General features: G+C 31.9%; 1 protein-coding gene across 1 annotated transcript; it reads left to right on the top strand.

Annotated features, from left to right (window-relative positions):
• The first annotated feature begins 6379 nt into the window (after positions 1–6379).
• Positions 6380–19199, top strand: LOC142634794 (putative G-type lectin S-receptor-like serine/threonine-protein kinase At1g61610). Its single transcript, XM_075809053.1, has 10 exons — positions 6380–6536; positions 10154–10706; positions 13022–13079; positions 13209–13521; positions 16561–16674; positions 16771–16982; positions 17912–18122; positions 18238–18475; positions 18582–18732; positions 18821–19199. The coding sequence occupies exons 1-10, from the start codon at positions 6380–6382 to the stop codon at positions 19133–19135; spliced, it is 2322 nt and encodes a 773-aa protein (XP_075665168.1). The 3' UTR covers positions 19136–19199.
• Positions 19200–27416: the final 8217 nt, after the last annotated feature.

Raw genomic sequence — 27416 nt, forward strand, 5'->3', positions numbered from 1 at the left:
TAACATTCAAAGCAAATAACAAACCAACAAAAATTTGTCAAAAACATGCTAAAGCAATAACAATGCAGACACAACCAATCAATGTCACAAAACATAGGAAGTATTAATGCATGGACATGTTGTAATGTTTATGCATGTGTACCCTTCTTCACTCACACGACACGTGCGTTTGGGGTGATATCCCTAGAGGATTGGGTACTATTGTTGTGACTTCCAAACCTTCTAGTGAAGCTTGTCAAATAGGTGGTGAATGCATCAATCATCTTCATCACATCCCTCACTCCGAGATTACCTTCTTAACTTTTTGATTATTCAGCAGTCCAATTCCCTTTGCCATGTATTGGTCCTCTTGACCTTTGAGCACTTGAATTCTTTAATGCTTGAAGCTTACGAAAATTAGGTCTGGTGTGTCTTTGAATTCCACAATGATGGCAGAAATGTTGAGTTCTCGGCCCTCTTTGTGATTTTGGAAGTGATTTCCCTTTAGCCTTAGGTTTGACCATTGATTAGTTGGGAGGCTTTGTCCAAAAACCTTTGGTCAGTCACATTCCCCTTCTTCTCCGCCTTCACTTTCTTAACAGTAGTAATTTCTACCATTGGTTCCTTAGTGTTCACAAACTTCATATCCTTAGACATATTGGCACTCGAATTGCTCTCTCCGATGTATCCCAATCCACTTTTGTTGGAGAAAGGTTTTTGATGAGTAAGCACATCATCAAGCTTCTTAGAGGAAACCCACTTTACTTTAGCATTGACTTGAATCACCTCAAGCTCAAGAAACTTGATATTTGAGTAGGCTTCGGTTAACTCTCCGTTCAACGTCTCAACTTCACACTTAGTCTCCTTGTACCGCACTAGAAGACTTTTACAATCTTGCTCTGCTCTCTTCATTTTCTTAATGGCTGCTTTAGCCACTCTTGCATATTCACTGGACTTCTCAAAGAGGGAATTGTAGGTTTCTTGCAGTCCTATGGTTCTTTCATCTTCCTCATCAGCAGATTCCTCTACTATCCCCATTGACTCCAATTCAGTGTGCTCACCAAGCTTTTCTGCTAACACACTCAAATTATTCGAAGATTCCATGGGAGAAAAGGTCATGAATGCAGAGTAGTTTCCCTTTCTAAGGCGAAGACCTTCATCTAAAGATCCAATGATGTTACTGTCCGAATGGTTTTTGATCACTCTTGATGATGGCTTCTTTGAGGTGGACACTTCATCATTTCGGGAGATAGGAGTATGAACTTCCGGAAGAGTGAGAGGACTTGATGTTCTAGAAATTGATCATGTTTCCATTCTTGAGTTCATGGGAGTTGATTCCTTTGCCGATGTAGGTCCTTCAACTTCAATATCTTGGGCTTTGACCTCAACTGTGGGTTCTTTGGAGCTTGGCCCTTCTCCATCACCAACCATTTTTACCTTTGTTATAGCATCATCAATTTCCACATTGATGGACTCCATTACCATCTTTGTTCTCTTATTGAAGACTCTATATCCCCGGCTAGTAGTAGAATACCCAAGAAAGATGCCTTCATCACTTTTTGCACCAAATTTTCGAAGGTTCTCCCGATCATTTAGAATGTAACACTTGCTTCCGAATACTCGAAAGTATTTCACTTTTGGCTTCTTTCCATTCCAAATTTCATAAGTAGCCTTCTTTGTTCCCACTCGGAAGAATATTCTATTACCAATGTGACATGAGATGTTCACGGCTTCTCCCCAAAAATTTTGAGGAATTTGCTTGTTGAGTAGCATAACTCTTGCCATTTCTTGAATCACCCGATTTTTTCTCTCAATCACCCCATTTTGTAGAGGAGTTTTGGGGCTGAAAATTCCTTTTTGATCCCATTCTTCTCACAAAAAGACTCGAATCTTGCATTCTCAAACTCCTTGCCATGATCACTCCTTATCTTGACAATAGGAACCTCTTTCTCATTTTGAAGTCGCTTACATAGAATTTCCATTTTCTCACATGCTTCTGATTTTTCTCTAAGAAATTTCACCCAAGTGTATCTTGAGAAATCATCAACAATGACCATAATCCTAGACTTTCAGTTCTTGTGGGCCCCATTAGATCAACATGGAGAAGCTCTAAACAATGTGAAGTAGCAATCACATTCACCTTGTGATGACTTGCCTTTATTTGCTTCCCCATTTGGCATGCACCACAAATAGTCTTCTTCACCTTTCCAAATTTTGGAAGTCCTTCAACAGCTTCAAGTTTAGATACTTTAGCCACTTGTTTGAAATTTGCATGCCCAAATCTTTGATGCCAAAGTTCCAACATGTCAACACGAGCACTTCTGTAGGAAATTCTTGCCGTAGGAACTACTCCATAGCAATTGTTGGTAGTCCTATTTCCCTCCAAGACTTGAATCCCTTCTTCATCAGTCATTACACACCTCTTCTTTGAGAATTGAACAAGGAAGTCCTCATCACATATTTGAGTGGTGCTTAAGAAATTTGCCTTAAGCCTTTTGATGTATAAGACATCCTTCAATAGAGGTAATCCCTGTATCTCAATAGTCCTTTTGCCAAGAACTTGAGCATGACTTCCATCTCCAAAAGTTACATAATCACCGACCTTCTCCTTGAGTGACTTGAAAAGTGATTTATCTCGTATCATATGATGAGAACAACCACTATCAAGATACCGTAAATGAGAGTTAAATACTTTCAAGGAGGTGTGTACAAATAAGTAGACATGGGACAAACACTTTTGACCTTCAACTGAAGATTTTCTTCATTTTCCATTCTCTTGCTACATCGAATTTTCTTTTTAAGATCAACAACCTTATCACACAATATTCTATTCCTTCTTTTGTATTTCTCAATCAAAGAGTTTGACTCACATAGACTATTGTGTAAGATATGGTTCTCATTCTCAAAATATTTTAGCATGTGAACAAACATTCTAGCATATTTCTTTGTTTTTAATAACTCTACGAGTTCATTGTTAGGACAACCTTCAAACATACTCATAGAGTCATTATCACAAACATTTAAACCATAATTCAACATAGCCTTTTCCATAGCTTCATCCATAGCTAAGGGGTCTAGGATCACACTTAGGTATTTAAACCACAACAAGTGTACCCACTTTGATACCAATTGAAAGTTCAAATAGTGTGTAAAACACCTATGGACGTTTAGACCCCCAAATACGAAAATTACCAACACAAGCTTATACACGAACAATATATGTGCGGAATGATGAATATAAGCTAAACCCAAATTGGTAAAACACTCCAAACCAAAATTAATCACAACCACAACAGTAATTAAAAGGTAAAGAGTAAGGGAAGAAAGATGCAAATACAAAGATAACACGGCGATGTGTTATCAAAGAGGAAACCAAAGCACTTTGCGAAAAAACTTTCCGCCGCCCTCCAAGCGATCAATAATCCACTAGAGAGTAAAATGGGGATACATGAATAGCAGAAGACCCTCCAAGCCTAATTTACCCAGTGCACCTAGGCCCTCCAAGCTTCTTGCTCCAATAGGGTTACGTCGAACCTTGTCTTCTCTAGCTTACTAGATTCCGTAATTGCCTATTGCATCCGCCATCCTTGACATCTTTCAATGCTTCTCAAAGCTCAAAAAACACTCAACACTCTAAATGGGTGTGTGTAGTATTTGGGTACAAATCTTCTCTCAATGGGTATAACAATGGGAGAGGGCATGAGAAGAGACTATAAGGATTTCTCTCTAAGAATGAGTAGCTCTCTCTCTCTAATGAGGTGAGTGTGTTGTAGAAACCTCTCTTAGGGTTTTTCTCTCTAAATAGTCACACCTACATTTCGTGGGAATAATGGTATTAGTAGTAGAGTACGTGAGGAATGTGAAAAGTCAGTTTTCATTCAAACAAGGCATTTTGGCGACTTGACTCCGCAACTGGAACAAGTTGTGAGTTTGAGTCACGAGATAACATCCAGGCCAGTCTATCATTTTTGTCCTGTAGTGCTCTAGCTATTGTGACCCTTTAGTTCCCTTCATACTTCACATGTGTGCCACTTTGGCGACTTGCCAGTCGTGAGATCCAGTCGCGAGACTCTTTTGAGTGCACACATCTTGAGTTTTCTTCACACTTTCTCACACACAACCCTTACATAATTCCCACCTAAATACAGGGTTTCTATATGCTGAATTACAAGAAAATTTGGCACGGAATAAAGCCAACACATGGTTGATTAAATGCAACCTTACAAAGTGGATTTTGGGGCTCATACTTAGTTGGCTTTCCACACTTTTTAAATTTTTTTCGATCCAATTGAAATTAATGAAACTTTAAAGGAACAAAATAGAAGTTTACCAAAACCAAAAAGTTTGGACATTATTGACTTGGATGAGTCCTATTGTCTCAGTCAGTGGCTCTTCACATTTAGTTGCAGAAGTTGAAGTAGTTGTAGTGGTGAGAGCTTTGGAATTTTCTTTGGAAATAGGTACTATAGAGATTCTGAGGGAGACTCAAAGCCTTTTTTATTTTTATTTTTTATGTAATGGTTCATTGTTCACAATCTTGTTTTGACTCACAACTCCAAGCACTTAAAATATTTTAAAAGTAAATTAAAATGATGTGCTCTCTCATGACTTAACCAAAATGTCAAATAAATTCACATTTTACACTATTCTTAGGATATATATATATATATATATATATATATATATATATATATATATATATATTTTTTTTTTTTTTTTCTAGATGGGGGGGGGGGGGGGGGGGGGGGGAATCCACTATGCTTAGGAGATTAAGCCATGATAGCTCATTTTTCCTTTTACACTGCTTTTAATTTTGGTAGGTAAAAAATGTAATATTTTTGTTACTATTAGCGCATTTATTAAGCTTGATATAGGGGTTTATACATCTATCAATTTATAAAATACTTCTTTGCATTTTGAACTTGTTAATAATTTTTTTACAAAATTATATAACATAACATAATATATAGCATGTAAAATAAATTTGAGACTCAGACCTCTCCTTCTCATTTGTAGTCCCTACTCAACGTCAAATTTCAAACTTCTAACCACACCCTAGACCCAATGACCCGTTAAAGTTATATGAGGCCCCCCCGCAACAATTTCAACTTAAATGCGTAAATGTCGGGCTGAAACCTACTCTCTGGGCCAGGGGCCTAAAGTCATTAATTGAGGTTTGCTTCGTATATGACTTTTTTGCTACTCATGGACTTGGACTCGGCAATCAAAAACAAAAACAAAGCAAAAAATTGTCCTACTCTTCAAAAAGTTCCCAAATCACGCTAAACCCCCAGCGTTTGGGATATCCTCAACATTGTGATATGGGGATCTTGAATTTAGAACACAAATAGACAGTTCAGCTAAATAAAATAAAATAAACCATATTAAGAAATTTAAAATTGGAAGTCCCTATTTAAAATTGACCGATATACGTATTCCTCCAAGTAATACTAACACAAATAGACAGTTCAGCTAAAATAAAATAAAATAACACAAATAAATAACTGTTTTTTTAAGAGTTATGTTAATGGGTGCCCTTAAAGAAATTAATAATAAACCATATAAAGAAATTTTTAAAACCACTTTCATGGGAAAAAAATTAATTACTATATCATTTTTCCCATAAAATATTTTTTAAAATAATTCTTAAACCAATGTCCTTAGGACATTTATTAACATTTTCTTTTTTTAATAATAAAAAATAAACAGTCTTTTAAATAGCATTTTGTTAACTACAAAGGTTTTTATTTTTAAATTAAAAAAAACTACTATATATTAAGAGGAAAATAACATGTAACGAATTCTGTTTTTTTTTTTTTTTTGATGAGATGTAATGAATTCAAAATATTAAAACTCGTAGAATGAAATCATAAAACTTTAATGTATTTGCATGCATATTTTGAATTGTGGATATATTTAAATATTTTTTCTTAAATTTTTTATAATTTAAGTTTTTTTAATGATCATCCTAAACAAATTTCTTAGAGCTAGGGGCGGCGTCACCTTAAGGCCAGAGTGGATGAATGATTACTTGGTTGTATACATTGAAAGAGATGTAGTTTGTAGCATTGATAATGAAGCTATCATGCAACAATTTCAAAATATAAAAACTCGTAGAAAACAATTGTTGTTATTGTCAATATATGAAATTTTCTTTTTATTAGATTGTATAATTTATGCTTCTTAAGGAACACCCTGAGAAAAATTTATAGAACCGCCACTAGAAATTAGAGAAATATATGGGTGGGGTGAGGGGTCATCCTCTATCTCTTTCCTATGAATAGAAGCAGGCAATTAATTGACAATGACTAAAAGTTGTTTGTTAGTAACACAAGTAATCGATGCGGCTAAGAATTTGGGCCTTAAATAGCATACATCTTCCTTCTGAGTAGAGCATAATATGCCAATAAAGATCATCATGGATTACGCCCTAGAATTAATTTTTGTTTTGAAAGCATGGCGTGTGGTTGTTTTCGTGATTGGTATTCTTGGCAATTGGAAACTAGCTATAGGAGACAATGAGCATGCTGGAAGAAAACTTGTTGATTATGTTCCAGGTATGTCATTCATCTTGAAACCTCATTTAGTTCTCTATCTCTCTCTTCAGAAACTAGCTTTTAGACATGCTTGCTTGAACATATTCCCGTAAATAGCCATAAATATTTTATTTTACTTTTGCTTCTAATAGAATGGCAGAAAGTATACACCCATGAGATTTTTTAAGATTTTTTTCCCCAAATTTTATAATTCAATAATACAATGGATCAGGGAAGATTTAAATCCTGGTTCTCTTAAGAAAAGAGGGTAGTTAATATATTTGTTAAATTCCTCTTCCAAAAGTTAAACTATTGAAAAATGAAATTTTTTTAATTATTTAACCACATAATTTCAATAATATGCCACTGACTTACAAAGAAGTTGACAACTACCCAACAATCTTACCAACTTAATGATAGAGATATCACATATTAGTGCAAGTTTATTAAAATTGGAATCCTATGTCAAATCATTAGGGGGTCGGATTGGATTAGATCATGAATCGTAACATCCTGCAATTTTTTCATTTTTTGGGAAAACACACCCCAAAAAAAAAAAAAACACACACACACATTGGTAACTTTGTATGTTGATTATAAATTTATCTAAAAATAACAATAATAAAGTTTTGCGTCAATATAATGAATTTGTATATTATACATTGCTACAATTATAATAACAAAATATATATACTTAATATTTTTAGAGATGAGAGACTCCATTGCATAGCAGAATATGAATAGTTTCTTATCATGTACTTTCCTTCAAATTTTAGAAAAATTAGAAAGCTTTATGAGCCCGTTTGTATAGGCTGTTTATAAAACCTTAACGCGTGTTTTAGACAAAACATGATTTGCCAAATCGTGTGACTCCACAAAATCAGCACGTTTGTGTTTTCAAAATCCAAATTTTTCATGTTTACAAAACACTGCGGAGCTTTGCTTTCTCAGAAACACAGATGGGCTAACCGCTATTTTTTTCTTTAGAAAATCAAAATAGCGCCAATACGATAAAAAATAGCGCCTATACGATAGGAAATACCAGCTTTATCCCTTCTCCTATGTATATCTTCAGTCCAGAGTGTTCCTACAGACCTCATGGTTCTCATGGTTCCTCCCACAGAAATCTTCACTGAAAATCACCGGGGGCTGGGCTCGTTCATCTTCACCAAAAGCTTAAACCTTAGATAGATGTTAGATCTACCATTGATAGATCAATTTGCTTAGGAAGAAAGGTTATAGAGGAAGAGACGTGTGCTTTGATCTACTTGTTGTATGAGAGACTAAGAGGTGAGATTCTCAAAAAAAGAGAAAAGAAATAGAGATAGAGAGGACGGAAGAAAAGAAACAGAGATAGAGATGAGATCTTTTATATTTTTTAAACAACAAAATTCCACAGCCACACACCTGTTTTCATGTTACTTTGACATGTATTTTAGTTTTTTATTTTATTTTTATTTTTATTTTTTTATGAAACATGTATTTTAGTTTTGAAAAACGTGTTTTAGACTAGTTGAATACCTTCAATTTCAAACTTTAATATATGTAGTTTTTTTTTTTAAATGAAATAAACTTTACTTTTTGAAGGCCTTTGAATGTATATAAATACAATACGTATAATGATATTAATAGTTTCAACTCTGTGCTACTGATGAATAGAATATCTTATATATTAGTAGTTTGGTTAGTATTGTAAGTGCACAATTGCACCTGGACCCAAGAACAGTTATGGGCTCAGGCCCAATGAGCCTTAAACAATATGAATTTGTAGAGTGTGGGCTTGAAACCCAGGTTAGAAGTGTATGAGGATGAAATGACAAACTAAAGATTGCAAGTACTTAGAAACAAAAAGGAGTAATGTAAATAGGCCTCCTCGGACGTAAGCCGAGAGCTGTTCTTATATTATATCTCTCTCTTTGTCCTTTTTCTTTTTAGGTTACAATAAGTTTCGTCCCGTTTCTGTTCTAGGTCCCTCCTTAAATACTCCTCTTTTTAATACTTTATCCACGTGTTGCCCCCAATTCCTCCCTTAGCTTAGATATTTCTTTTCTTAGTGCCTTTGAACAGTAACTAGAAGTTTCCCTTCCACTGTTTAAGTGTCACTTCCTCATTAATGCGGCCAGGGTGGTAGGTGCAGGGTCTTTAATGTGGAGGTAGCAGCCTTTACCTTTGATATTCTTCCAACATCGGCGCTTCTAGGACATTCAAGGGTTCTCTCCCTTTAAACATTGGTCTTGACCGTGTCATTCCCTAACCTTTACCATGAAGTCTCAGGTTCTTTGATGTCAGTCCGAGGGAAAAACCATCCTCGGCTGGATCCTCGGATCCTCGGCGTATAGGCCGACCCATAGCACCAACAATCTCTAACCCCAGGGTCAAGTCGGCCTTCCTTAACAAGGCCCAAAAGGCCCACGTTCCCACCAGGATCCTTTTGCCCCACACAAGTATATTAATAGTTTGGCTAATTATATTAGTAAATTACAAATTTAACAAAATATCTTAAATAATTAGAGGATATTTATTAATCTTTGTAGTAAATTATGAGATATATCTTCTAATCTTTAATCAAGATATATTTTTAACATCTTTAAATACTGCTTTTGTTAAGATTGTTAAAATTTATGTAATTATTTTATTTATTTTCATATTAATTAATTATTAAATTAATTATGTCATCATCACGGTTCGACTACTATGAGGAACAAATTTTTCTTTTTATTAGACAGTATAATTTATGCTTGTTAAGAAACACCCTGAAAAAAATTCTTAGAGCTACCATTGCCTCCATGTATATTTTTATTAGATTATGTAATTAAAAAAACACTGATTAAAGGAAAAATTGTGAAATAACCTTAACAAAATAGTTAAGTTCTTTTTTAGAATTTACACTCCAAACAAACATTTTTAAAACAGTTTATCCAAACGCTTAATGTAGCTTCAAAAATAAAAAATGCATATTTTCACATTTTTACCAAACGCTTGTCTGTGGTTTTTAAAATGATGTTTTCAAAACACACGTTTTTAAAACGCTCGTTTTTAAAACGCTCGTTTTTAAAACGCACCTTTGTGAACAGCCTATCCAAACAAGCCCTATATATACAATGAATTTTTTTACTAAAAAAAAAAAATCACAAACTCTATCACACACTCATTTCATGTGCCTACATACTACAATCTTGTTTTTGTCATTGGACCTCTGTAATACGTATTCAAGAAGAACACATGTAAATGTTGCTAGTTTCTTTTCTTATCTATCTAAACACGTGCAGCAGCTGAAAGCAAAATACAATGACAACCCGAAAATCACTTTTTCATTTTAAGAAAATAATAAGTGACCCTGAGAGAGAAAATGGTGTTAAGTTTGACTATGATATTATGTGAGAGAGACGATATCATGGTTACATGACCCAAAAAAATATCCATGAAAATATTATAATTTTTCAAATTAAGTGCTTAAAACTTAAAAGGGATAGCAAATTTTCGCAAAAAGCATATGGAAGGGTAGGTGCATAATCTATCGCAAATATTTTTAATTTAATTATTTTGAATTTCAAACTCAAATTCTTCTTGACTTTTCCATATTGATTGGTGTGTTCTAAATTTATATATACCTCTCTTCTTTGGCATTATATATCTAGGATTCATAAGCATTGATTGTGGGGCTACCAAAGATTACTTGGATGATGTCACTGGTATATTCTACAAGTCAGATACAGGTTTTATAGATACTGGGACAAATTTCAACATATCCCCCGAGAACTACGATCAAAATCCGGATCTTGGGCGGCTAACAAGAAACCTGAGAAGCTTTCCACAAGGAAAAAAGAATTGTTACACTTTGAAACCTGAACAAGGCAAAAATAGTAATTATCTCATTAATTTTTTCTTTTATTATGGAAATTATGACAACAAGAATAAGATTCCAAACTTCGACGTGTATGTCGGGTTTAATTATGTGCACACAACAGATATCGATAAGGTAGATTCTACATATCTTTTCGATGTGATTCATGCTCCCACGTCAGACATCATACAAGTATGTTTGATAAACACTGGGTTTGGAATCCCTTTTATTTCTGCCTTGGAATTACGTCCTTTGGACAAGTCCCTTTATCCATTTGACTTTCGAACGTTAACAAATAGCTGGCGATATGTCCTGGGCACAGCCACAGATCAATATAAGTTTATCAGGTAAATCAATCACAATTTTGTTCTTTGATTTCCTTTATATTTAAAATGTCAAAAGTACAAAAACTAACCCGAGGCTTGGCTCAGAGCTTACTATATCAAAACTTTTAAAAATATTCAATTTGTTCTCTACACACCAAAGTCACTTAACACTAGTTGAAAATTCTTCTGATCTTCATTCTTCTTTCTCTATCTTCAGCTTCTATTTAATTATTTATTGTTGGTTAAACACTCCCTCACAGGTGGTGGAGTTAGAAAATTTTTCTGAGAGACAAGTTATGTAACTTTAATATGCCTTAACCTATGCAGCGTAATATAAGAGAAATATTATAATAATAAAAATTACAAGAATATTTATATATATGATAATAGGTAAAGCTGAGAGAAACTTAAATTAAAATTTTAAATTAGAATTCCAATTTTGTACCATGTGTCCTAAATTATTTATTTTTAAAAAGTTTTATTTATTAATTTTAGAATCAAATGTGGGACAACATTATAAATATTCATGCAGGTGAGTTATTAAGTACAAAAACCAAAGAGTTTAGAGTACATGAATCTAAAAAAAAAAAAAAAGTGCTTCACAATAATAAATAAATAAATAAATAAAATGGACAATTTACATTTTTATACTTATTAGTATCCTTACAAATTTTTTTAAAGAGTTAACAAAATATAAAAATAACTATCAATATTATTTAAATTATATATATATAAGAATTATATTATGCATCTTATTATGTATCTTTAAGTAAATCCATGTATATACATAAGGTTACAAGCTAGTATATATTAATAAATGACAAAGATAGAATATGTCCCAAATTTTTTACCTTAAAATTCATAGCATTTTTTCTTAAACAAAAAAAAAAGACCTGGGCACAACCACAGGTCAACAAGAGAAATTTATCACATAAATCAATTACAATTTTGTTCTTTGATTTTCTTTTTATTTAAAATGTCAAAGTACAAAAACTATACCTGAGGTTTGGCTCAAAGCTAAATATATCAAAACTTTTAAAAATATTCAATTTGTTCTCTTCCCACTAAAGTCACTTAATACTATTTGAAAATTCTTCTCATCTTCATTCTTCCCTCTCTATCTTTGGCTTCTATTTATTTATTGTTGGCTAAAACATTCCCGGGTAGTGGTGGAGTTTGAAAACTTTTCTAGGAGACAAGTTATGTCACTTTAATATACTTTAACCTATGCAGTGTAATATAAGAGAAAGGTTATAATTAATAAAAATTACGAGAAAATATATATTAATAGATGACAAAAATAGAATATGTCCCAAATTTTTTACCATAAAATTCATAGCATTTTATCTATATAAAAAAAAAAGTATGAATTCATATATCCCTAAATCAAAAACAGTACATGTAAAATGAAAATCAGTTGAAAGCCTAAAAAGAAATGAATTTTTTTTAAATAATAAAAATAAATTTTCTAAAGAGATTTGCTTGCTTCAATATTTTCATAAACATATGCTCTAAATACTCCTAAATTGATGAGTTATATTTGGCAAAAAACAAACTAAAAATTAGAAGAAGAAAAAAAGAGAACGTAATACTTTAAATGAGTATTATTATAATTCTTGTAGGATATGGGGGTAAGGGTCAGAGTTCAAGTCTCCAAAAAAAAGTTTCACACACACATACATTTAGATTAGTTTAAAGTTGAATTCTATCTAAGATAAAAATAAATAATAAATAAAGTAAAATAAATAAAGAGAGTCATTAATACTTATATGTTTTTATGAACATATGACCTAAATACTCCTAAAATTAAAGAATTATATGAAGGAAAAAAATGTAAATTGAGATGCACAAAGTGCTTGGGGGTTTAGAGGAGGAAAGGGTTCAAGTTGTGGAATTAGCAGCATATTGTAATTATCTACAAAAATGACTATTTTATAATATTATATATATATATATATATTTTTTTTTTGTTGATTGAGTATAAATTTAAACAAAATTATAAATTTTTATTAAAAAATCCCCCCACCAATCATCACTCTCACATATTTAGTTTTCCTAATACAATTATTGTGAGGCTTATGCTATCAGAACAAGTTGTTCGAAAGAAGCAAAAAATTTATAGTATGAAAATTTTGAAAGTATTGTGTCATTTGTGCTAAGAGAACAAATTAGATATTTTAAAAGCCTTGATAATACTTGATATTATTTTGAAAGTATTGTTTCACTGTTTCTTATATTTTACCTTGTATATATTGTTCATATTATGTCATATTTGAACACTATTTTTTAAAATGTCTCGTCTCTGAGACAATCAACTTTTCCATGTCCTATCTAAGGTACAAGAACGATGTTTATGATCGCATGTGGTATCCTTATATTACGTGGCCAAACTCAGTTTCGATCAATACCTCCTTAGATATTGACATACAGAACAACAATGATAGTTATCGACTACCACCAGAAGTATTGAGAACTGCTGTCCAGCCATCTAATGGTGATAATTCCTTAATTTATGATAGCCAGCCCCTTTATAACACTGGAAACTTGTGTTTATGCTTTCACTTTGCTGAAATTTTAAAACTTACGCAAGAAAAGAAAAGAGAATTCATTATTTCTGTGTACGGGGGAACCGATACCTATACCTATACCTCAGAGCCAATAACGCTTGACCATTTAAAGCCACTGTCCAAATGTGTCAATCAGAGAATCGAAGGCCATTTTAGATTTGTTATTAATGCAACAACGCGGTCTGACCTTCCTCCCATCCTCAACGCGTTTGAGCTTCACACCGTAATTCCTCAGTTTGATCTACACGAACCAACCAACTCAAGAGATGGTAAGTACCTTTATCTAATTATTCTTTTGCTTTTTTTCCTTTTTAAAATATTTAAAAGTTTGAGGTTAATAGAAATTTATTCTGATTTGAGCTAAACAAAACAAAAGCTGAACGGAAACATTGAGATATATATGAGCGAACAAATGGTAGGTTTGTCATAGATGAGTATATAGGTTTGTCATAAAGACCAATATAAAAAGTATAATTCTATTTTTCTTTTTAGTATAGAAGTGAAGTTTTTAAACTCTCATTGTATGACAATTTCCTATTGAGTTTTATACAATCTTTGTATGAAAGAATAATATCTGATTAAATTCATAATGTTAAGAAATAAAATTCTTAATGTTAAGAAGTTATTTATTGAAAAATTACATATAGAATTAAAAAGTTCATAAGATAAATAAAATCAATTATCTTCATATGGTATTGAATTATTCCTTTCTCCTAAAACATGATTTTTTTTTACATTTAAACAAAATATATACTATTGTAAATAATATCTTATTGACACAAAATATAACATGCATGTTAAGAATATTTATGAAACATGTAATCAAACTGTGAGATTTTAAGAATATGAATTTTGGTATAAAGTTTTTAGATAGTGTAAAATTTCTTAGAATTACACCATATATAAGTTGAACTCAACTTTATATATATATATATATATATATATATATATATATATATATATATTCAATCCATAAACTCAATTTTTATGAATAATTTTATGCTACAAAAAATTAAAACTTAAAAAATTTAATTGATGAGCTACTTTTTTATGAAAAAAAACAGTTATGGTAAAAGTTGTAATACAAAAGTTATGGTAGTAGAAAACCTAAAAAAGAAGAAGAAGAAGAAGAAGAAGACATTTTTGACAATTTTGGATTTTTCTATTCCTTTGTTGATGTCATATTGTACAACAAATATTCTGATCCCTCTTTTCACTTTTGATCCTGAATGATCATAATCTAATTATAGTGCAAAAACATATAAATACACAGTTGATTTCTTATTTAGAGCTGAATAATTGTAATAAGCTTTTTTTTTTTTTTTTTTTTTTTTTTTTTTTTTTCTGGCTTTAGTGGATTGTGAATCATCCGAAAATCTGCATATATTTTTAGGCTTATGACCATCAATTATGTAAATGCTTCATTCTTTGAAATAGTTGAGATTCTAGGTGCTTCGTTCTTTGAAATAGATTCACTAGAGCAAAGCATATAATTTAGTATTTAGTTCCACAACCAAATTCGGCAATTCATCTGTGATACTTTCCCCTTTTTGTAGCGCGTTTCTTTACAATCATATACAGGTAAATCTAATATATATTCTCAATCATTCAAAGAAAAAATATATCAAAAGTGTTACAAATTTTATTACAAAGAATGAAGCATAAGTGAAAGAAAATTATTATTGGGGAATTGTTGTGACACGGACAATATACTTCCTTAATTCAGCAATTGGTAAGTCTAATTACTTCGTGCTCAACTTATATATATATATATATATATATATATATATATATATATATATATATATATATATATAATTTTGTTTTTAGAGTTGAAAATTCTTTTGGTTAAAAAAAAAACATGTTACTTTTATCTAATAATTAGAATTTATAAGTTAGATAATTAAAATTATTGTCTGTTTGGATAAAGCATCTCAGCATTAAATAAATTTGGTTAAATTAGCTTTGATCTTGAGTACAAATTTTAATTATATTAGATAATTTTTTGTCTCTGTTTTTTTTTTTTTAACAAATTCTCTAATTTGACTTTGTAGATTTTAATACTTATCATTTAAAAATTTATTATATATATAAATATTGTCAAACTTTCTCCTGCACTGCACTAGTTAGCAAATATTGTTAAACTATAAAATGAAAATTTTTGATTTTTTGTTAACTTTTTATAATGTAGTGGCAAAAGCTTTTGAAGATTTACCACTTTCCACATCATCATTCTCATATATAACTTTTAGTTTGGTTTTTAGAGCTTCAAATAGTATTCATCTATGTTTGTTTAAACTAATTAGAATTCACCTTATTTTTGGACAAAGCACCCAACACTAAAAAAATTCTAATTAACTTCTTTTGATCTTTTCTAAGTAAATTATAACTAAACTAGGTAAGTTATTTTTATACAAACTCTCTATTGACTGCTTTATTTATTATATTTATTAACAAAATATTTATTGCGTATAAAATCTTTTATAGAACTTTTTCGTACAATTGCATAAGTTAGTAACTAGTACAAAAATATAATAAAAATAGCAAACTAGAAGTCTGGTCACGTAAAGTGGTAATATTTTCTCTATGACAAGTGGTTATATCCTCTTTAAGCCAAGTTAACTCCCTTTCTTTAAATTATATAATTATTTTGAATTTTTGGAGTGGTTTCTAATTAAACCTTAAATTATAAAACATATTAATTAAAATAATTAAATTTTAAATCAATTAAATCCACGCACTCAGTGAGTAACTATTAACTAAATTAACCAATATTCACATAAATTGTGACTAAAACCTATCTAAAGGTATACCAAAAAAAAAAAAAAAATCATTCTAGGTGAAATTTTAAGACCATTATTGTACAATTAAGAATTGTGAAATTATATAATAATATCAATTATTGTCATCAAAATTTACAATAAAATTAACATTATATAGGTTCATATCCAAATCATATTATATCATATATTACATAATAAAACTTCTGCCATATATGGTGTAGTTGCAACAAGTCAATGACTTCTTCTTCTTTTTTTTAATATTATTTTTACACTTTTGATTTTCCATTATGTTATATAGAACACAGTAAGAATTTTATAAGTTTGAAATTTATTTTGCTATTTTATTTTATATTATTTTAACAATCTACTATAATTGTTTGTTTTAAAATTAAATTTTGAGTTGTACATGTCATTCTTTCACTATATAATTGAATGTTAGTATTAGAAGTCATATAATTATATGTTATTGACTAAGTCATACTAATGTAATGTGATTCTATTTTGGAACATCTCATGATGGAATAGGGAATCAGCCAGCAAATAAGTGGTGGATATGGCTCATTGTGGCAGTAGGGGGAATCATCATCGCCTTTTTGTGCTTATTATGCTATGCAAAAGTGAAAAAACACATAGCGGAAGGTAATTGATATTCTTACCATAGATTTTTTCAAATATGTTAATGATGATAAAGCAACACAAAATTTTCAAATTATATTGTGCATATTTGTTAATTAGGGGAGAGGAAGAAGAAACAAAAGATACTTCTGCAAGAACTTAGAGGCAATGCAATATCGTCCACTGTACGTGACAAAGTGAAGAAACGAAATAATGATAGGCAAGATAGCCATGAATTGCAAATCTTCAGCTTTGAAAACATTTCTGCTGCCACAAGGAATTTTTCAACTAAAAATAAATTAGGAGAAGGTGGTTTTGGACCAGTTTATAAGGTTCTCTCTCTCTCTCTCTCTCTCTCTCTCCATATATATATATATGTGTGTGTGTGTGTGAGATACACCAAATTGTGCTGATTTGATTGGATTGAATTGTTTAAGTTTGTATTGTCCGGGTGTGTGATGAGTCGCATATTGGGTCTTTACAAAGTGGATCTTTGGGTTCTGGAGCCTTGATTACAACTTAACTAACCATTTTGGAGTGTCAAAGTAGATGTGGCTAGTGCTTTTCTCGAGTTGTTACACATGATATCAGAGAAACTAAGTAAACTTCATAACATCATGCGGCTTAGGGTCATTGCAATACAATGTGGGCCTTGATAAGGTCATCAAAAATTTAAGTGAGGGAGATTGTTATATCCCAAATTGTGTGGATTTGATTTGATTTTTTGAGTTGTGTTATGTGGCCATAGGCTGAGTCGCATATCAAGTTTTTTGCAACATAGATGTTCAAATTACAAGTAATTACAAGGAGCCCTAATTACAACTTGACTAGTCTTTTTAAGGTGTAAGTGCAGATGTGACTAGCATTTTCTTCAAGCATCACACAATTTGTGTGTATGATTAAATTTGAATATGATTAAACAATTAAATGATTTTTAAGCTTTTTAAATGGGTGGTATGATGGACAGTGGAAATAAGGTTTGAAATCAAGACAACATATTTTAATACTATTATAAATTATCAACCATACACAAAGCTTATGCAGAAATCTAAGAATTTACACCATCTAACTATTATTCAAACTAAATGTACCACCTTGACCCAATGCTCTCTTTATTTATTTTTCTGGTACAAAATTTGAACTTAAGAACTAGAGTTTTGGCCAAGGGCAAGGTAGAATCTTCATAGAAAATTAAATAAGAAAAATGGAAACTGATTTAAGATAATGTAAGTGAGATTTCACTATTGAAATATATTTTCAGGGTGAATTATATGATGGGCGGAAAATAGCAATAAAGAGACTCTCAAGAAGTTCTAGACAGGGATTGGTAGAGTTCAAGAATGAAGCTATTCTTATTGCCAAACTCCAACACACAAATCTTGTAAGATTGTTAGGGCTTTGCATTCAGCAAGAAGAAAAAATTCTAATCTATGAGTACATGCCCAACAAAAGCTTAGACTTCTTCCTCTTTGGTAGGGTGTATGTTCATTACATGGAAAATTTTCTTATTGGATATTTGTTTATTCTATTATATGCAATCAATTATTACTTATCATTTGCTTGCTATTATTTTCTACTTTGATTCAGATTCTACTAAAAAGTCTTTATTAAATTGGAAAAAACGCTTCAACATCATTGAAGGCATTGCTCAAGGACTTCTTTATCTTCACAAATATTCAAGACTAAGAGTAATTCACCGAGACTTAAAAGCAAGCAATATTTTGCTTGATGAGGATATGAATCCAAAAATTTCTGACTTTGGCTTGGCTAGAATATTTGGGTTGAAAGGATTAGAAGAAAACACAAATAGAATTGTTGGAACATAGTAAGTATTCATTGCATTTCAAGCAAGCAAAATTTAATTCTATTTGTGTGTATGTGTATATGTGCTTATTCATACACTAAATTTTATTGGTCAATTATTATTTCAGTGGTTATATGTCTCCAGAATATGCCATGAATGGTGTTGTTTCAATAAAAACTGATATATTCAGCTATGGAGTCCTACTATTGGAAATCGTGAGCAGCAAGAAAAATAATAGTTGCTATTACTCTGAGTATTCGCTCACCCTTATAGGATATGTAAGTTTCTCAATTAACTCTTCTAAATTTATACACGAGATTTTGAATATAATAGTTAACATTGTGTGTACAACTGGTCTTGTATCAGGCATGGCAGTTATGGAATGAAGGGAAAGGTTTGGAGCTAATAGACCCAACAATAATAGATGAGTCATCCCCTTCATCTGAAATATTGAGATGCATTCATGTTGGTCTTTTATGCGTACAAGACAAGGCAACAGATAGACCTACCATGCTAGATGTTGCAACTATGCTTTCAAGTGAAACTGTTCAACTCCTTCCTCCAAAACAACCTGCATATCTTATCAACATTGTTCAAGAAAAACCATTAGAGGTTTCTAAAATTAAGCTAGAAAATTGTTCCATAAATGATGTTACAATTTCAGAGATGAAAGCAAGATAAATACTAAGCGAGGGTGGTTACAAGACCACCCTGACTTGCCAAAAAAAAAAATCATTCTTGCAAAAAAATACTTTATATAAACAATATGTTTTAAACTAAACTGTTTTATCTACTCTACAAAAAGTTGTTGACCACCCAACTTGAGAATCTCAAGAATTTGGGTTCAACAAAAATAGAATAATGTACATCCATTGTACTTTTATATTAATTTTACAAGGAATTATATGTGACTAGTTGTACTGGTTTTAAACTAGGCCAACCATTGACATTAATTTCTTAACTATCAATAACATCTTGTCACTTAAGATCATTGTGAAAATATTATAGACGTAGTATTTCTCAAAAAAAAATTTGGCCCCTCAAACATAATCCTTAACTCTTTAAATAAATAAAAATAAATAAAAGCCTAAATAATAAAAATAATTTTTTTTTTGAGTAACAATAAAAATAAAAATTATTTAGCCTATTCCGAACCTATGTAAATCCTTAACCTAAGATAGCGGGCCAAAGCAAAGAGAGTCAGAAAATTGTGATTTTTCCCCCACCTAAGATAAGATTTCTCCCCTAAATTTCAAGATCCAGTTCCTCTCTCTTATCACGATCTTACCTCTTCTTCATCGTTGTGTTTTCTTTGCTGCGCACGTCTTCTTTTTGGTTTTCTCTGGCCACTGTTTTGCATCTTCTTCGTTTCTCTCTCTCTCTCTCAGTCAGTATCTTATTTAGCATTTTGTTTCTTTTATTTTATTATTGTTTTGTTTTGGGTGTCTTTAAACGAATTACACCATTGAATTCAAATGAATTTTTTATACAAAGATAGCTACCCTCACGTGAAATTGAGTAGTGAGTACTGATGAGTCTTTTGTCAAGGCAATAAATTGAAGCAAAGTAACAAGAATTAAAGAAAGCAAAACGTGTAGGAAATAAAATTGAAAGCAAAAAAAAAATAATGATAATAAATAAAAAAGAGATAAAACATAATCAAAAGGAATGCTAACCACAGTACGTAGACTAAAGTAGGCGTGTGAAGGCTTGAGTTTTAACATTTGAATAAGGGAGTTTAAAGAGAGAGTTAATAAAATTGTTGGTGGGTGGTTGAGATATCATTAAAAAAAATATTTACATTCCGTTTAGTGATTTATTAAAATTATATATATATAGTGATAACTCTGAAATAATATATTGGTACTAATCGGAATCGAAATATATCATTCATTTAATTAAACTGAAACAACCTCCACTATGAAATTGACTCTTTATTGTTCATTTGGATTTTTTTGGGGGGGGTGGGGGGGGGGGGGGGAGGGCCGGGTAACTTGAAATCTTGGGTCCATCCTTGCAACTACCTACCTAAAAACAACCAGCTTTTTTCAAGAAAACAATTGTAGAAGAGCCTATGGTAGCCAAAAGGAAGATGGAAAGCATTTCTATCAATGACGTTACAATTTCAAGGATGGATCCTATTAAGTTATGGTTTTTCACATAACATTTCTGTTGGCTTTGTCTCATAACAAAAAATGTTGTAATTTCATTAATTTATTTCCTTGTATTTTGTGGCATTTAATTGTAATAGGTTTAGTATTAAGTTGGTGAAAATCTGATCAAAACAGTTAAAGGTCACATGAAGAGCACATGCCAGAAGCTAAAGAGTCAATGAGTTTTGTGACTCATCTCACAACTTGGTCAACTCGCGAGATGACCCGCGAAATGCACTGACAGTTGGGATTTTAAGTGTAACTCTTATACCCTTTCCTCATATTATATATATCATCATTACCCACAAAATTATATAGAGACTATTTAGAAGAAAACCCTAGAAAGGTTTCTACAACACACCCACCTTGTTAGAAAGAGCTACACATCCTTAAGAGAGAAATCCTTAGTCTCTTCTCCTCTCTTCTCCCATTGTTATACCATTTAGAGGAGATTTGCACCCAAACACAACTCACACTTATTCATAATGTAAAGTGTGTTTCGGAGCTTGAGAAGCATTGATATTTGCCAAAATAAGCCAGTGAGGCTTGGCAGTGCAATCGGGCGGTATTGCGGGATCCAGGAAGCTAGTGAAGACAAGACTCTAAGAAGTTCGTTGCTAGTTGGAGCTTGGAGGGCTCAAGTACTTTGGGTTAAGTAGGCTTTGAGGATCTTTTGGGTATCCTTGTACTTCAATTTATTCACTAGTGGATCATTTCGACTTGGAGGGTCGCGGATAGGTTTTTTGCGAAGTTCTTCTGTTTCCTCTTTGATAACACATCGTCGTGTTATCTTGGGTTTGCTATTCTTTTATCCACTGCCCTTTCCATTTTAGCTTGCACTTATTTGTTCATCCATGCAATTGTTGAGTGCTTCGCTTAATTAATTTGCTAATCACGTATATTCCGCATCAAGTGTGTTAAGCATAATATTAATCAAGCCATAATGAAAATTGGGAGCCTAAACAAGCTCTAGTTATTTGCAATATTGAGCTTTCAGATCCTAGATAGATGCACTAGTCATTTACAAATGTATGTTCATTTAGGGATAGACATGATGGTATTTGTTTTTCTATATATTTTCAAATGTAGAAGGATTTCTAGTAGGGACTATGTTCATTTAAGAAAGATATGTTAACTTATCAACAATTACGGGCCTTATCACTATTAATGATCTGGATCAGCAAGTAACAGGTAAAATTTTCATATGTTCGGTGTTTAAATTATCTTTTTTCGGGTGAATTTTGGGACTCATACTTAGAAGGCTTTCTAAAAATTTTAAAAATTTTCAATCCAATTGAAATTAATGAAACTTTAAAGTAACAAAATAGAAGTTTACCAAAACCAAAAAGTTTGGACATTATTGACTAGGATGAGTCATGTTGTCTCAGATAGTGGCTCTTCCACGTTTAGTTGCAGAAGTTGAAGCTGTGGTAGTGGTGAAACCTTTGGAATTTTCTTTGTAAATAGGTACTATAGAGATTCTGAGGGAGACTCAAAGCTAATAATGAACGCATCTTTATTGTGACCTTTTACATAACTTAATTGAAACTTTTAAAATTTCAAAATTTTAATTGAACAAAATAGAAGTTTTCCTATAAAAAGAAAAAAAAAAAGTTTGGACATTATTGACTAGGTTAAATTATATCACCAAAAAATTTGAAGAAGGAAAAGCCAAGAAATTCATTGTAGGATTCAAATCATTATTGTCCATAAGTTTTTTCTTGCATAGGCATTGATGCATTTAAAAATAATAACACACACACATATATAAAAGTTTAAAACTAGGTATATTTGATTTTTATTTATTTTTTCCAACTCCTCAAACGTGTAATTCATAGAGGTAATGCTACCTTCTAATTACTATAACAGAAATTAGAAAAGTAACCTCAAACGTTTTGGAATGTGAATTTATAGCTTGTTTAATTATATATGTTTTAACATGTTAATTTATTTAGATTTGTGAAGATTATAGTAGCACAAATGACAAATGTGGATATAAAAATTGTATTTTGAACAACTACTCAAGCTATACACAATGAATGATGAATAGATGGATTTAATTATGTGAAGTTGTAATTTAAACAATTTCTAATCACGGGTGGAATTAGAAACATGATAAAATAAGAATATTATTATTATTATTATTATTATTATTATTTTGTTTACTTGATTTTTGGTAATATATACATGCAATGTTTTTTGATCCCAAGCTAAAAAGCTTGACTTGGGCTCAAGTTTGAACTTGATATTAAGCTCGTGTTTGGCTTAACTAATTAATAAAGCCAAGTCAAGCTAAGCACAAGTTTTTTGGCATTCTCACAAGCTCGAGTTCAAACATTGTTTTTAAGCTTGTCTCAAGCTCGAGCCAAGCTTGAGCATTTTATTTTTATTGACGAGCCAAGCTTAAACACATATTACTTGACAAAAATTGTCTCGTTTACAACCCTATTATACACACACTCTCTCTCATTGGTGTTTTAAAATGGCAAAATCTATTTATTCTATTTATAACTGAATGTTTGTAAGTTATAAAAACAGTGTAACAATTCATAAGTGGAAACCACGTACCTCAACATTATGGGAATGCTACTATCAAAGTTCAGGTCCGAGCTCAAGCTATGTTGTTCTGAGTTTAGCAAACAATTCAAAGAATGTCTATGGTCAATCGGTGGAGGACAGTTCAAGCCACTCTACATAGTTAAGTCATGTCTTTTCTGTAATTCTTTACCTCAATCACATACCCCTTTACTGCCTCTCTCCCAATAATTCTAGTACTACACATGTTTATAATCACTTTGCCACAGATGTTTTACATAGCAAATTACGAGTAGTAACAAAAAATTATAAGTTTATATGATAGTAAGAAACAATTAATCACAGTTTAAAATATGAATCAATTGTAGTAAAATGTGTAAAACTAGCATTATTGGCCTTTACTAGCATGAGTCTAGAATGCAGGTTTCTTCTCTTATCTATCAAAAAAAGGGTAGCAAATTAATCATTTTTACTTCTCTCTCTCTCTCTCTCTATTAAATGGAGTTTGCTTTAGATTTCAACAAATTGTCCATTGATAGTAATTTATAGAATAATGCAAAAATTACTAAAATTTTTATCATAAAACGCTTACAACTGAAGGTGGTGAAAATGTAATTAATTCCACTTAAACAATATACAAATAAATATTTGGATTATTTATATGTAATTAGTGACACATCAATTTGTAAAACTTAAATAGAAAATTTCAAAGTATTTAATTATAAAAATATATATAATATCCTTAATAATCACTCTAATTCATAATTTTGACAACCATACATCACCAACTATTAATCTCAAGTAATATTTCTTGTAAATAACAGTTGCTGCATCGTGGACATCAAACAAACGTCAAGGATCTCTAGAGAAGACTGGCAAGCAGACCCATGTGTCCCAATTAAATATTCATGGAGTGGTTTGACTTGCAGTTCAGATGATACTCCAAGGATAATTTCACCGTGAGTGCATTTTCCAACACGTGAAAACAATGGAAGTTAAATTAATATATTTATTTTCTATATTTCGAAACAAATATATTTAGTTTCAACAAAAATTAAAAAGCACTTAAAATAGGGAAAAATTGCAAACTAGCACTAATCTTCAAACAATTTCGTTAGTTAACAACGTTTCTAAATTATTTAGGAAACTAACATCTCGAATCTAAGACACTGGAGTTTGATGTGCTAAATCGAGCCTTTGAGGCTCGAGTTTTATAAAGAGAGACCAGAAACACAAACCAAGCAAAGAGATCAAAAACACAAGTCCACAATGAAGCAAAGAGATAAACACAAACCCAGTAAAAGAGATAAACACAAACGCAAACCCAACAAAGATGGAAAATGGAAACCATGCATGAAGAAGGCTCCAGGCAGTGACTCGGACTGAACCCAGGTGGCGGCGAAGGCTTGGACTGAACCTAGGCGGTGGCGAAGGCTCGGACTGAATGAAGAACGAATGGGTTTGTTCTAGGTTTGATTTGGGTTTGTTAATCTGGAGAATGAAGAACAAAAAAAGAAAAGTGGGTCTATTGATCTGGAGAATGAAAAATGAAGGAAGAAAAGGAAGAACAACAAAGGAAGAAAAGGAAGAACAACAAAGGAAGAAAAGGAAGAACAACAAAGGAAGAAAAGGAAGAATAGTGGGTCAACAAGAAAGGAAATCGAGTGTGTAAAACTCGATTTTCACTACCACCACATTGATGTCGAGTCTCTTAGGCTCGAGTTGCTACCGTGAACTCGAGTCTAGAAGACTCAAGATGTTAGTTTCCTAAATAGTTTTAAAACGTTGCTAACTAACAAAATTGTTTGGAGATTGGTGTTAGTTTGCATTTTTTTTTTCCTCTAAAATAGAAAAAAAAAAAAAAAAAGTTTAGTTCTAAGATCATTTTAATTTCAAAATTTCCCAATAAACTTTAAAATTTTGAACTGACCCTTGAGCTTTATGTGGTGTATTAATTCGAGTCCCTTCTGTTAGGTTCTAAGATCTTAGGGACTAATGTATTAGAATTTCAATATGTATTATGTTGACAAACCACGATCAAAACATTTAGTCTAGGTTTAGACTTGCTCAAAGTTTGGTTTAATGTAAGTTTGGAATCGAGTAGTTGCAGAATATTACTGTTCTATTTCTGCACGGCTCGATCGATTGAAGAATAGACTCGATCGATCGAGAATCGTGCATCAAGAATTTTCTGTAGAATTTTAAGTCGGCCTAAACACAGTTCAAGCCCATTTAAGATTAGGGTTTCAGATTTACTTCTCCCACTATATAAAGGAAACCCTAAGCAGGTTTTTAAAGACTTCTAAGAGAGAGAAGAGTGTGCCTCTTTTTGTATCTAGGGTTTGTACCCAAAATCTCTCTAGAGTCTTTGTTGCTCATATTGCTGTTTGTGTGAATCTCTTGTGAGATTTGAGAGGTGCTTGCCTTCACACAAGCTTGGGATTATCAAGAAGGAGATTTCTTCGAGAGCTTGATGATCGTTCAATTGCTGCCATAAGAGCTTAAAGATACACAAGCGGGGGTGCTTTTACTTGCTGGAGAATCCAAGAAAGAATGAGTCCGAGGTCTCGGAGTTTGCACGTGGTCGTGTCAGTAAGTTCTACTGGTGGGTAGCAATAGGATGTTAGTGGTCTAAGTCGCTATTGTACAACTTCGATTCTTTCATAGTAGATTCAGGTTTACCTTGAGGATAGCTAGGTTAAATCCTCCCCAGGTTTTTTATCGGTTTGGTTTTCCTGGGTCATCATATCATTGTGTTATTTATTTTTCTGCTGCTTTGCATGATATGATTATATGATTGTTTTAACTTAGAACTGAATAATAAAACTAAGTTAATCACTTGGTTAATTAATTAGGTTAAACAATCTAGTTTTACAAGGGTCTAAATTCTAACACCTTCTATACATACTCATTAATGGAATGGTCATTAAATGCCAAAGAAGCTATCACTATTTACAACTGGTCCAATTTAAATGTGCCGCATCATTTAAAAATACAAGTCATTAAATAAAAATAAACATTGACGATTAATAAAACAATTTATTAAAAAATAAATAAAATCAGACCTCTCTCTCTCCTTACATGGATCTTCAGATCGGAACCGCCAGAGCTCAAATTGATCTTCAGATCAATTGCAACAAATCTCATTTTTTTGAAACTAGACCTTGATTTCTACATCTAGGTTGTTATGGCTGCTTTTGATTAATTTGGTATGAAAAAATGGGTCTGAGATGGGGTAGTGACTAGTGGTGTTTCATGGTGGTTTTGGCTTTAATTTTGAAATGAGACCCAATGACCCATAAGGTGGCTGTATAGGGTACTCACTGTCGCTGTGACGGAGAGATTATTTTTATGATGTAATGAATGTTAGGATATGTGCCTTTTAAATCTTATTGTATGATGCTATATGTAAGACTTTATGTATGAATATCAATACTCAACAACTTATCTATATCTTTTGATAAGTGAATTTAAATTAATAAAAAACATAAAAGAGGGGCACGGCCCTAATATATGAGGGCTATACTAGAGAAGTATTAATTTTTTCTATGATCATTGTCTTACAATCTATTCCACTTGGGATATAAAATATTGTGGGTACTGGTTTTGAGAATTTCAAATAATGGTAATCAAAACTTAATAAATAAAGTAGTTGAAGAGGAACATTAAAGAATATGAAGATTAATACTCCAAAGGAAAGCAGTAAAACAAATAGCTTATTATATTTGTGGTACTATTAAACATGATCTATTGGATATATATAGAGACATTCATCAACAATGTTCCATTATACCACATAGCTGACGAAATCACGATGTGTAAGGTTGAAATTATTCAATCATTTTGTTGGCTTTATTTCGTGTCAAATTTGCTTGTAATTTAGCATTTAGAAACCCTGTATTTAGGTGGGAATCATGTAAGGGTAGTGTATGAGAGAGTGTGAAGAAAAGTTCAAAAGTGTGCACTCAAGAAGGGCCTCGCGATTGGATCTCGCGACTGGCAAGTCGCCAAAGGAGGCACACATGTGAAGCATGTAGAGGAGCTGAAGAGTCATGTCAGCTGGAGCACTACAGGACAAAACTTCCAGCCTGGCCAGGGAGTTAGCTCGCAACTCAGTCAAGTTGCGAGGTCAAGTCGCCAGACCACTCTATTTGGGAAAAACTGACCTTTCGCATTCCACACACACACCAGTATAAATACCCCTTATACCCACGTATTGTAGAGAGCTTCTTGAGAGAATTTTGAGAGAGAAACCCTAGAGAAAAACAAGATTG

The sequence above is a fragment of the Castanea sativa genome, chromosome 5, assembly GCF_040712315.1.
Source record: "Castanea sativa cultivar Marrone di Chiusa Pesio chromosome 5, ASM4071231v1".
Taxonomy (NCBI): Eukaryota; Viridiplantae; Streptophyta; class Magnoliopsida; order Fagales; family Fagaceae; genus Castanea; species Castanea sativa.

Coding starts and splice junctions, on each gene's coding strand:
- LOC142634794 (XM_075809053.1), top strand. CDS start 6,380: ATGCCAATAAAGATCATCATGGATTACGCCCTAGAATTAATTTTTGTT. Junction 13,522..16,560: donor ACCAACCAACTCAAGAGATG/GTAAGTACCTTT, acceptor ATGATGGAATAG/GGAATCAGCCAGCAAATAAG. Junction 18,476..18,581: donor AATAGAATTGTTGGAACATA/GTAAGTATTCAT, acceptor TTATTATTTCAG/TGGTTATATGTCTCCAGAAT.